This window comes from Neolamprologus multifasciatus, chromosome 6 (assembly GCF_963576455.1).
Source record: "Neolamprologus multifasciatus chromosome 6, fNeoMul1.2, whole genome shotgun sequence".
NCBI classification, from domain to species: Eukaryota; Metazoa; Chordata; class Actinopteri; order Cichliformes; family Cichlidae; genus Neolamprologus; species Neolamprologus multifasciatus.
In genome coordinates, this window is record NC_140444.1 from 3,266,624 (window position 1) to 3,279,543 (window position 12,920).

At 43.3% G+C, this 12,920-nt stretch overlaps 1 protein-coding gene across 4 annotated transcripts in view; it reads left to right on the forward strand.

Annotated features, from left to right (window-relative positions):
* The window catches only part of LOC146516154 (ras and Rab interactor 2-like), a 50,426-nt gene that overhangs the window by 35,359 nt on the left and 2,147 nt on the right, over window positions 1-12,920 (forward strand). For all 4 annotated transcript variants that reach the window (XM_085162018.1, XM_085162016.1, XM_085162015.1 and 1 more), the window contains 4 exons: window positions 176-1,564; window positions 8,153-8,235; window positions 8,333-8,558; window positions 9,114-9,245. In XM_085162018.1, the coding sequence (XP_085018144.1) occupies window positions 176-1,564; window positions 8,153-8,235; window positions 8,333-8,558; window positions 9,114-9,245 (1,830 nt within the window). The remainder of the gene's footprint in view (window positions 1-175; window positions 1,565-8,152; window positions 8,236-8,332; window positions 8,559-9,113; window positions 9,246-12,920) is intronic.

A 12,920-nucleotide genomic window follows, 5' to 3' on the forward strand; every position in this document is an offset into this window, starting at 1 on the left:
GACAAACAAGCAGGAAAGACGGACGAAACTTTGAAAACTTAAAGGGAGCCAACAAAGTTAGTGGTGAAAACTCTGCTGCTGCTCTGAGGATTTATTCTGTGGGAGTTTCGACTCGTCTCAGGAGACGCTGGCTAATGTTTGCCTCTGACGGTTTCTTTACGTCTGTGTGTTACAGGTTTCTGGGATTCTGCCCTGTGCAGTCAGCGGCACACCTCCCCCCGTCCCTGTCGCCCTCTGAGCCGGACCCTCAGCCCCCAGCGGACCAACAGGAACAGCGAGGTCGAGGGGTCACCGCAGAGACGCCCCAGGGCTCACTGTGACAGCGCACCGGCAACCTTACAATCCCATGCGCCTCCACCTAACTTTCACCTAGAGAGACGACACTCCAGCGGTCCTCTGTGCTTTGTTAACCCGCTCTTTCTCCAAACCCGTCCACACCGCCGCAGCAGCTCTGAGGAGGAGCCGCCTTCGAAGGCTGTCGAGTCCACCCTGGAGAATGCAGAGGAATCAAAGCCTCTAACCGGCAGCCGAAGCAGTGATCCACACGTGGACAAGATCAAACCCAACAGCAAATCGCGGCCCCCTCGCCCCCCGCCGCCGCGCTCGATGCCACGCCGGCGTCCCGCCCCACCTCCACCTGGACCTCCAGCAGCTGCTGCCAGACCAAAGAGCATGCCAGAGGCTGTAATTACAAGGCAGCACCAATCCTCGAATAAGCGCCCGGCACCGGCTCGACCTTCGATGGGCATCAAGCACAGCGGATCATCCAAAAGTGGCAGCTCACCAATCCCCGTGCCTTCAAACCCACCGCCTCCGAGGCCAAAGAAGCCGGATTTGGAGTCTCACCGCTGCCACATTGCCCTGGATGATGAGACCATCGCCAAGGCCCTGTCTCGTGCCAAACTGCCATCCTGCCAGCCTCAACCTGCCACCCCTGCAGATCTGGAGACTAACACCGAGAGTCCGTCCGGTCCTAACGAGAGGGGACACCAGCGACTCAGCGACATGAGCATGTCTACTTCTTCCTCCGACTCACTGGAATACTCCCAGTCTCCTGGATTCTCCCTGGGCCTGGCCCCTACCCCATCATTACACCTAAATCACCAAGACCCGGTGGAGGACAGCAGTGAGGACGATGACGACGGGGAAGAAGAGGAGGAGGACTACGGAGTTGGCATGGAGACAGACTTAGAAATGCGCCTCCGTCCATCCTTCAGAGCCCGGAGCCGAAAGGTCGGCGTGATTATAAGCGGTAGTTCCTTCATCCTCCCCAGGGCCTTGAAGGGGCGCTTCAGTAAGGTCAGCGGCATGCTCAGCTCCCTCATGACCCCGGAGAGGCGGACGGTGAAAAGGATCGCTGAGCTGTCCCGGGACAAAAGCTCGTACTTTGGTTCGCTGGTTCAGGACTACATCGGCTTCGTTCAGGAGAATCGAAGCTGTCACACGTCAGGGATGGATTTCCTGCAGACTCTCAGGCAGTTTATGACACAGATGAAGGCGTACCTGCGCCAGAGCTCTGAGCTCGACCCTCCTATCGAGTCCCTCATACCCGAGGACCAGATTGGTAAGTGTTTAAAGTGAAATGTGACTTTGAGATTTGCAGTATGGGCTGCTCGTCTTAACTTTGTAAAACATCTTTGTGCGGGTGCAGGTGTGGGCGTGCGTCATGTTTTCATCATATATCTGACAGCTTTCAGATCTCTGCATGTTCACATTCCAGATATGTTGGGCCGTTAGTGATTCAGAGGGTTTCAAAATCACTAAATCCATCAACAGCGCTGAAGCTTTGAATCGTATCGTCGAACTTTCCATATTAGCGTGCCGCATTAGCCGTGTTGAATTACAGACATGCCAGCGTGCTGTGCCCTAGTGAGTTATTCCTGGCCTGTGTTTGTCGGCATAATCTCACACTGTAGTTGAGTTTGACTTTGAAGGGCAGGTGTTGCTTTTAAGTGTATATTTAACTTGGTGGGGCTGTTATTAAATGTCAGGACTCGAGGCTACAGAACTGTGTCAAAAAGTACCTTCGTATGCCTTCATTTCATTCATTATTATCATTATACTGCTGCTCGTGTCCATCAGGTCCTGCTGGAGATGTTTTTATATGAACATTTGAAAAAATAGTTTGCACATATGGAAAACTCTCTGAAAGGGACGCTTCATTCTGATCAGATTATCGTGCACTAGCTTTGCAGAACATGTGAGCGTGTCTTTGCACACATCTCACATCCCCTTGTTCATTGTAAACAATAACAGCAAAGCCTTGTTCAGGGACAGAGAAATGATCCTTTCTGACTGTCCTAACAGACCGCACATAAACAGTCTCGCGCTCACAAAGGTTCCCTTTGGAGAGGAGAACTAATGTAAACATGTTTAATAAGCAGGCAGACTTTGATTCAATAGTTTGCAAAGTGGAAATCTACTTTACTAGTCATTGGCCCAAATGTGGCCCACATCTTCAGTTTCCTGTGAGCCACGTTTGGCCTTGAGTGACGCTGATGTATCAGGATGAGTCTGGCTGCCTAAACTTAGCCCCACATCCACCTTACATGAGCCAAATGAGGTGTGTTGTGAGCAGTGTTGGTCAAGTTACTTGAAAAAAGTAATCAGTAACTAATTACTGATTACTTCCCCAAAAAAGTAATCCCGTTACTTTACTGATTACTTATTTTCAAAAGTAATTAATTACTTAGTTACTTTTTAAAAACACGATTTACAACCTGAATAGGTGATAAAGTGATAGATCTTTCAGCCCAATTCTACTTTTTCTGCATAATCATCATACAAAATGTAATCAAATGGAAAAGTCTCTTTTTAAAACTTGTTTTATTAGTTTTAATCTTTTAACTTTATGCATCAAGCAAAAATTTAATTATATGCAACATTCTCTGACTGGAAGAAATTTGTTTAACATTTAATATTAATATTTTCTGCACATTCCAGCACATAAAATATATTTATTTTTTGTGTGTTTACACTCACTTTTTCAAATAGCTGAAGTAAAACACAGCAGAAAATAAATAAAGTCAAAGACTAGCGGTCCTGTTGCTCTATTTTCACCTGTAAAGCAGGAGTGGGGTAGGCGGAGGTTTACCCTGGTGCAGGTGTGCAGCGGTCAGTGGAAGAATCCGCGAGTTTCTCTGTGAGTTTCTCATTACGTCGTAGCTACTCGGTGCTTGTTTGGAAATTTAGGGGTTTTTTTCACTGTAAAAAGAAGTTTTCTTCCCACGCACAACGGACACTAATGTTTTTGTCACTTTTTATGGAATCAAACTCAAAGTAAGGTCAGTACTTCCACGCTTTAAACGCTGCACGCTCATACTCTCTCTGCACTCGATATATGATCCATTGTTGATCTGCACACAGCTGTTGTCACAAACGTCGCACTCACTTACGTCACTGTCATGAGACATTCTTGCAAAAAAATCACAGTTTTATTAACACAGTAACGCAGCGTTCCTACGGAAAACAGAAATCTAATTACCGTTTTTTGCAATAGTAATCCCTTACTTTACTCGTTACTTGAAAAAAGTAATCGGATTACAGTAACGCGCCCATCTCTGGTTGTGAGTTTTGGCCAAGTCTAACACCCATAATACTTGCTGTAACGCAGCTCAGGACGTCTGAGCCACATCCAGCCTGCTGGAACATTTGTGAGCACCACAACTGAAACATAAATGAGCATAAAGTGGATCAGATCAGTCCCTCGTTTGTCAGCTGTCAGAATAAAAAGTCCGAGCTGAGAGCCGACAGTCCGCCTGATGTCATGTTACGCTCACACATAACTGTGAAAAAGGAGAAGTGGAGCTAAGGTGACCCGTCGAGCCTCTCGGGCGTGTTTACAGAAATACTGTGGAGTGTGGTTATGTTGCAGCAGAACAAAATGTTCATTCTTTTGTGTTTATAATGAAAAGGAAAGCTTGAAGTGCAAAATTTGGAGTGATTTTAGAGAGTGCAACACTTGAAGTATTGTGAGTGGGAGAAGCAGAATGGTTATATGGTAATGGCTTATAGGGAGGCTTTTGACTGGCAACACACACCCCAATTCATAAGTAAACAGAGAATGTAAATGACGCAGAAAGGCGGGGTTTAAATCAATAAATGAGATATTTATTATGCGCTTCCGGCGTTCCTTCAGATGTAGGAGTACGTGTTTGCCTCTTGATTTAATTGCTTTTGAGATAAAACCTAACAACAAGTCAGAAAATGTAACGGTCGATCCTGAGGAGGCTCCGATCACGTCCTTGTGTGCACGTGAGGATCTAACAGAGTCGTCCAAGGCTTCCTTTTTATGGCTCTAGATTTATGTCTGTAAGCATTTTGCAATAAAGGACTCGCCCTCGTCTCAGGTGAGCCACGGCACTCGGCTCTCGTACAGGCATCCTGTACTTCTGTGGCTCACAATGAAAACAAAACAGAATACCAATTCTTCATAAGAACAGGATTCCTGTGCGTGCATGCATTGTACTGTTCTGCGTAAATCATTGCATAAGTCTGGCATAAACAGCGCCCGGAGGCTGGGTTGTCTGTGCTGCATGAATACTCGCCGTCAGTGAACAATAACACGCGATTGTGTGAAATGCAGCGTGCTGGGCATAGTTGAGGAAATGGTTTGAAGCCCGGGTACGTGGGTCAGAGGTACAGACGTTGTATTTGCACTCACGTAGAATCTGCTTCCAGGTTGGTATATGACCAGGATGCTTAAAGCTCACACTCGAGGTCAGTCACTCTTTAACGTTATCAGAGCCATAAACGTGTAATCTATCTGACACGACCAGCGTTTGAATGTCAAACTCTAAAGTTTAGTTTATTTACTCATTTTGTGGCTTCAGCTTTGAAAGGCAAGCGTTGATCCTTCGTCCAATTATTTACCTTTTTCTGCTTTTTAGTGTTAAGATAGCAAATGTGTATAAGTGTATAAGGGCACAAGCACAGAATACCAACAGTTCATTCAGCTCTCACAAACACATTATCTCAGCACACATATACGGTGTTGTGGAAAAGGGTTTGCCCTCTTCCTGATTTCCTAGTTTTGAATGTTTGACATTGAGTCCTTTACAGCTCTGTGGAAGAATTTTGGCCCACTCATCTTTGCAGTATTGTAATTCAGCCATATCAGAGGGTTGCTGTGTTAGTTTTATGCCAGATATAATGGGACACACAGCTTCCAAAAAGTCAACTTTTGCCTCTCCAGTCCACAGAGTATTTTCCCGAAAGTCTTGGGGATCAAAAAGATGTTTTCTGGCAAAAATCTATATTTTGCACATAGTCATATAGGTTTAGATTTTTTCTCACTCAATAAATACAATCATTTAGAATATGCATTTTGTTTTTACCTGTGTTGTCTTTGTCTAATATTTAAATTTGTTTGATGATCTGAAAGTGGCAGCACGGTGGTTAGCACTGTTGCCGCACAGCAAGAAGGTCCTGAGTTCAATTCCAACATCAGGCCGGGGTCTTTCTGTGTGGAGTTTGCATGTTCTCCCCGTGTTTGCGTGGGTTCTCTTCGGGTACTCCGGCTTCCTCCCACCGTCCAAAGACATGCAGCTTGTGGGGATAGGTTAATTGGATAATCCAAATTGCCACTAGGTGTGAATGTGAGTGCGAATGGTTGTCTGTCTCTGTGTGTTGGCCCTGCAACAGACTGGCGACCTGTCCAGGGTGTACCCCGCCTCTCGCCCTATGACAGCTGGGATAGGCTCCAGCGCCCCCCGCGACCCTGAAAAGGAGAAGTGGAAGCGAACGGATGGATAGCAAATGTTTCCCATTAGCCCACATGGTCATATAATCTGTTACACATAAAAAAGAGCCAAAAAACACTATACTGTAGCAAATAAAGAGATTATTGTTATGTCCACTAATCAAAGCGAATCACGCTGCTGTGATTAGTGGAGATAATCACGCTTAAATCTGATTTGTTCTCCTGCTGCTGTTTAGGAGGCAACTTTGTGAGAGGAGCCTTGACATTAGGGAGACATGTCGGCGATAGCTTGACGTCCTCGTAAATGATTTCATCACAGGATGGATGGTAAAGGGCGTCATGTGCCCGAGGGCCTTCTCTGCTGTCAGACATTGTGCATCCTTATACTCAAATTACTTCCTGTTCATTTTGTCTTAAACGTCCTTCTGGCAGCATGATGGCGTGGCGGTTTGCACTGTTGCCAAACCATCACTGTGTTTTCCCCGTGTCTCCGTGGCGTCTCCTCTCACAGTCCCAAAGACATGCATGAAGTGGGGGGAGGTCAGTCTACTTGGTCTCTGATTTCGATTTGTTTTGCTGATGAGAGCAAACAGACTGGAATTCAAAAGTGTCTCCTAACCATAAAGTGGTTATGTGAGCCCCACAGGGATGCAGCTAGGAGTGGGGAAACCTGCAGTCAGCTGAGACTGGAGAAGTCAGTTGGATGAGTGACGAAACGCTGCGACCAGATGAACAGAATCAACTTTTGGTGAAGTAGGAGGGTGTTGTTGTTATTTTCTGATTAAGAAAACGACTGAAGAATAGAAACAGCTGAAGTGTTGAGCTGACTGAGGTGAATTTCTTGGTATGGTCTCCGTTTTGACGTGCAAATAACATGTAGTAGAAATGATTTTAAAAATGCAGATATTTTATTTTCCATGTGATTTCTTGAAATGCATTTATAGTGCACTGGGTCAAAGTGCCATATTTCCAAAAAATACATTAAAAAAGAAATAATAAAAAGAAAAAGAGAGAAATATATTCAGGTATGATCAATTTTGGCAAATAAAGAAAACAAAAAGTCAGTTTGCCGACTGAATGCTCATGTTGAGCTTATTGTCAGGGATCTCTCACATGTCCACCTCTGTTCAACTGTTTGCATGAAGTTAAAATTTGGTTATCACATAATTTTCTTACATTGAACGAGAATAAGACCGAAATCATAGTTTTTGACTCCGCTAGACCAGTTAGCTGATGCCCTACGCCCTCTCGCTAGCCATCTCTCGCCCACTGTAAGAAACCTCGGAGTGTTCCTGGATGGCTCTTTTAAACTTGAGAAACAGATATCCACTGTGGTAAAAAACAGCTTTTACCAGTTGCGTCAGATTTCCAAAGCAAAGCCGTTCCTTCCTTTAAAGGACCTTGAAAAGCTTATCCACGCATTTATCACATCCAGACTGGACGACTGTAACTCCCTCTACTCGGGCCTCCAACACTCCTCTCTTTGCCGGCTTCAGTTAATTCAAAATGCAGGTACGAGAATCTATGAACACATAACTCCAATTTTAGCCAAATTAAATTGGCTCCCTGTTAAATATCTTTAAAATTCTTTTGTTCACTTTTAATATTCTGAATAATTTAGCGCCCAGCTATCTTTCTGAACTACTCCATTCATACAATCCCAACAGAGCACTTAGATCGTCCAATCACAGGCTCCTTGCACAACCTAGGACTCGAATGAAGTCGAGAGGTGATCGGGCCTTTGCATCCGTGGCACCCAGACTCTGGAATAACCTTCCTGTTCATATTTGTACTGCCGAGTCTTTTAAATCACGTCTTAAAACTTATTTTTTGACTTTTGATTCTGTCTAGTTGGCTGGTCAAGCTTGTTGTGTTGTTAGCTATTGTTTGTTGTCCTCTTTTATTGTTTGTTTTAACCGTCTCATGCTTTTACTGACTGTGAAGCACTATGGTCAACACTGTTGTTTTAATACGTGCTATATAAATACATTTTGATTTGATTTGATGTCATCTGGGTTTAATTACTGATGCTTCAGATTAAAAGCATTAAGTCTTTAAAGATGACGCACCCTGATATTAAGGTGGATAATTTAAGCCTGATAACTTCATCTTAGCCTGACTTTAAGCAAAATGTGAGGACGGAGTCCAGGACTGTGCAGCGTTAAATGTGAGAAAAGTCTTCAAGTTTCAGGGTTGATGAACATGACTTCAGCGTGCTGACTGCCATTAGCATGTGACGATGGTTTCGGGTTAACCAGTAAATCTCCTCATTCGTTCCCAGGAACTGTGTACATAAGAGTTACAGCAAATGTACAGTTTCAGTTTTATTTAACTCGTCATTGCACAACACGCAGTGACACACTTTATTATTTGATTACTCAAAGAAATGATCATTACATTACGTTTGGTGCTTAACCGGTTGTCTGTGTGTGGGTGTGTCCTCGTCCACAGACCAGGTGCTGGAGAAGGCCATGCACAAATGCGTCTTAAAACCTCTGAACAGCGTCATCGAGACGGCTTTGCACGACTTCCAGGTGAAGATCTTAGAAAAGCGTCTTCATAAATGAGGAGATAAGCGATGCTAAAGATGAAGCCCTGATATCAGTGATGTGTTGTCTCTGTTCGCTGCAGGTGAGCAGCGGAGCTTTGCAGCAGCTGAGGGAGAACTTGGCGCTGGCTAAGACCAAAAAGCCCCAGGAGCTCGGGGTGGACGGTGCCGTGCCCCCTGACGCCGTGGCTATTGAGAAAATCCGGCAGAAGTTCCTGAACATGAGGAAGATGTATTCCCCCGAGAAGAAGGTGTCACTGCTGCTGCGAGTGTGTAAGCTCATTTACACCATCATGCAGGATAACTCAGGTATGGAAAAGTCCGTTTGTTCCCAGTTTGTCAGTTTCCTCTGATTGTTTACAGCTGTGATGTTTTTCCTTTTCCTTCCTCTGCCTGACCTGTGCGACTGCCATCAAGGTTATTGTAGTTAACTGAAATGAAACTAAAAACTAAAATTAGATATAAAAAACATTATTTTATTCTAAACTAAAAATGAAAAACCAGACTCCAGACAGATGAGGCTTTGATGGGCGTGTTTGTTGAGAGTCTGGATGTCTGGACTGTGAGTCAACTGCTTCCAAAAGGAGTTTTCAAAAAGTAACACCTGTTCTGATTTTCCTAAATCACGCCTCTTGACATACGCCCTCCGTACAATTCCAATTAAAAATGACTAAACCTGACGTCAAAATGAATAAAAACGAAACTAAAATGAAACATTTTAACATTTTCAAACAAAAGCAGAACTGAGAACGATCTGACGAACTCCGGAAACGAACTGAAAACGTTATAAAAGTGAAAAATAATTTGAAAATACAAACCTGCCACACCTACATCCCCCTCTGCTCTCCATCTGTTTCCTTCCAGGGAGGATGTACGGTGCCGACGACTTCCTGCCCATGCTCACTTATGTGTTGGCTCAGTGCGACATGCCGCAGCTGGACACGGAGATCCAGTACATGATGGAGCTGCTGGATCCATCCCTGCTTCAAGGAGAGGGTAGGTCCTGTCCAGAGATGGCTGTAATCCGATTACTTTTTTCAAGTAACGAGTAAAGTAAGGGATTACTATTGCAAAAATGGTAATTAGATTACCGTTACTTTCCCGTAGGAACGCTGCGTTACTGCGTTACTAAAACTGTGATTTTTTGCGAGAATGTCTCATGACAGTGACGTAAGCGAGTGCGACGTTCGTGACAACAGCTGTGTGCAGATCAACAATGGATCATATATCGAGTGCAGAGAGAGTATGAGCGTGCAGCGTTTAAAGCGTGGAAGTACTGACCTTACTTTGAGTTTGATTCCATAAAAAGTGACAAAAACATTAGTGTCCGTTGTGCGCGGGAAGAAAACTTCTTTTTACAGCGAAAAAAACCCCTAAACTTCCGAGCAAGCTCCGAGTAGCTACGACGTAATGGGAAACTCACAGAGAAACTCGCGGATTCTTCCACTGACCGCTGCACACCTGCACCAGGGTAACCCTCCGCCTACCCCACTCCTGCTTTACAGGTGAAAATAGAGCAATAGGACCGCTAGTCTTTGACTTTACTTATTTTCTGCTGTGTTTTACTTGCATCTATTTGAAAGACTGAGTGTAAACACAAAAAATATTTTATTTTATGTGCTGGAATGTGCAGAAAATAGGTTTAAATGTTAAACTAATTTCTTCCAGTCAGAGAATGTTGCAGATAATTAAATGTTTGCTTGATGCATAAAGTTAAAAGATTAAAACGAATAAAACAAGTTTTAAAAAGAGACTTTTCCATTTGATTACATTTTGTATGATGATTATGTAGAAAAAGTAGAATTGGGCTGAAAGATCTATCACTTTATCACCTATTCAGGTTGTAAATCGTGTTTTTAAAAAGTAACTAAGTAATTAATTACTTTTGAAAATAAGTAATCAGTAAAGTAACTGGATTACTTTTTGGGGGAAGTAATCAGTAATTAGTTACTGATTACTTTTTTCAGGTAAGTTGACCAACACTGGTCCTGTCGGTTACACAGGACATACACGTTACAGCAGCACTTGTGCGTCGGTTACAGACACAGTTACCATCTGAGAAATGTTCGCTCAATATTCGCAGAATTCTTTTCATGGTTCAGAAAAATAACTTCACGATATCGAATCATGATTCAGTTTAGCTGCATATGAAAATAGTTAGAACAACAGTATGCCTTATACTTTAAAAGATCGATGTCTACAATACATTAGTTTGCTAGGAAAAGATCATTGGGTCATAACAGAGCCGTGTAACATTGTTACAGCAGGACTTTAAATAAAGCAGAGAGACTCTGAGGTCCGCTCTCTGAAAACATCAGCTCGTCTTAAAGTTTAGACGCACCAGTGTGCTGTGAGGCTAAAGAGGTCCACCCTGTTTTGTGACCTGGTCAGAGGAAGGTCTCGCCATTTTTGACTGTGTGAGAACAGGAAGCTTCCAGTTTAATGGATGTACATACCCAAGATTATAGGTGGAAGTCACGTAGTGGAAGTTCAGACTGTGAGAGGAGGGGTTTCCTGCCACAGTCCGGGTGACAGTATTAGGATGTTGTATCAGGACGGATTGTGGAAAGGAATATTTTGCATAATCTGCCGCTGCTGCGTGTAGCGACGAACCTGCCGAGTTTTATCTCCAAACTCTTTCCTTTAATGACTGTGCAGCTTTTACAGCATCTCATTACAGCTTTGATGTTTTGATTGAGTATCGCTGCTCTTATCAGTTTTATTACCGGCAGCAACAAACTCGGAGCTGTTTTCTTTTGAAAAGACATCCTGCAGAAATACTGCTCATGAATAATTTAGTAGGTAATAAGTCAGAGAAACTGCAACGAGAAAGGGTCAGACTCCGTATTAGCTGTCAGATCACTCGGGTTTTTTGTGGTGGGTGAAACGTTTTATCAGCGATGTTAACCGATCGATCGAACCCAGGTTAAGAACCACTGGTCTAAATAATGAATAATTGCCTGTATATGTGAGTGTGTGGCTGTCAGGGCCATGTGTACTTTTAGCTTGGTGACATTTAAAATAAAACATATCTGAAAATGAGATGAATCACCCTAAAAATCTTTTTGTGCATCATGTCTGAGTAAACGAAACCACAGAGAATAAACCAGGCGTGCATCACTACACCGTCACACGTCTTTCATTCACGCCGGGCGCGTTCAGGAGTGGAGTTCAGTCTGCTCAGGGTCTCCGAGCCTTTGCCGGGTCGCCTGTTCTGTGCAGCTTCACGTGCCTCCTGTTTAATTTAAACAAAAATCCGCCTGGTGGCACTTTTAGTGACGCTTTTTTGATGAATGTTTAGGAGGCTTCTGGTCTGGTAGAATCTCAAGAACTGATGCAAGTGCAAGGAAAAAGCCCAGAGCTTTAACATGCACAGCCTCGCCTGGTGTGTTCCTGTAGTTACTCATCATTAGTGTCTTTGTGTTAGAGGTTTGAGTGAGGGGATTTTATCAGGATTTTCCTTTGGCTCTGGCTAACATATCTTTGGAAGGTGCCGATCTGGCACTTATCTGGGGAAAAGCTCTTTCCTTTTTAAATAAAAAAAAATAAAAACACTCCCACATTCAGCTGGTAACAGCTGTACTGTACAACCATGACGCTAAGCTGAGAAACTAAAGAATTTAAAGATTCACTGAAATATTTTCCTCTCCATCTCTGGCCCAGAGCGATGTTTTAAAAGCTGGTAAATTATAGAGCAGCACACTTTCTGCTAACAATGAGTCATTAACCCTTCGGACCCGTGAAAGAGAAACAAATGAGTTATGTTTTCTAACTAAAACCATGTCACGTCTGTTGTGTAACACGAGTGTTAGTTACTGTTCGCGGGAGTGAAAGAGCCGTGAATATCTACACGTTGCTGCTGGTTGGAAATGATGACGTGTGTCTATGAGGGCAGAGGTTTAATCATTACCAAAATCATCACTACTTGATGAGTTAGTTACAGATGTTTTGTTTTTAATGACTTTAATTTATTTTAATTGGTTCTTTTAGCTGTACAGCACTCTGCTCACCTGTTGTTGACTCGGCCTGCTGTGCTGCCCCCTAGTGGCCAAAAATCTACAGAAGTAGTTCCTTTAAAGTTTGATTTAAAAAAAAAACAAATGTGAGGTTTTCCTTATTTTAGCATTAATGTCTTTATTATGAGGCTTGGTATTTAGTGGAAACTAAAGACACAAAGTTCACTCGCAGGATGATGATAATAAATACTAAAATAAATAAAGACTGAACTGCAAAGTGTCCCGACAGTTTCTGTCTAAAGTCATTTAACGTATTTGTTTCTTCTTTTGAAAGCTTTGTTTTGGCTTCAGCAGAAGGTGTACGGTCCAGTATCGAGCATGTCGCTGAGGTGTTTTACAGTGACTCTCAGCTCCAGTTTTTATTGAAGGTTCTTTGAGAAAACGTGATAAATGCTTGCATAGGAAGGAAAAGTCCTCACAGCGAGGAAATTCCAGTCAGTGTTTTGATTTTTAATGGGCTGGAACCACTTCAAGAGGAAAAAATATGAAGGTTTAACGTACCAAGAGTGAAATATTTTCCCATCAGCGCCGAGCTGTCTGGCACGGAAACTGAAAATGTTTAATAATCAGCTGTGTAGGTAAATATCTTTGACCCTTAAGCACCAAATCTGATTCGTTTATGCCAGAAAGGCACAACTGTCTTTATTTTTCTTAA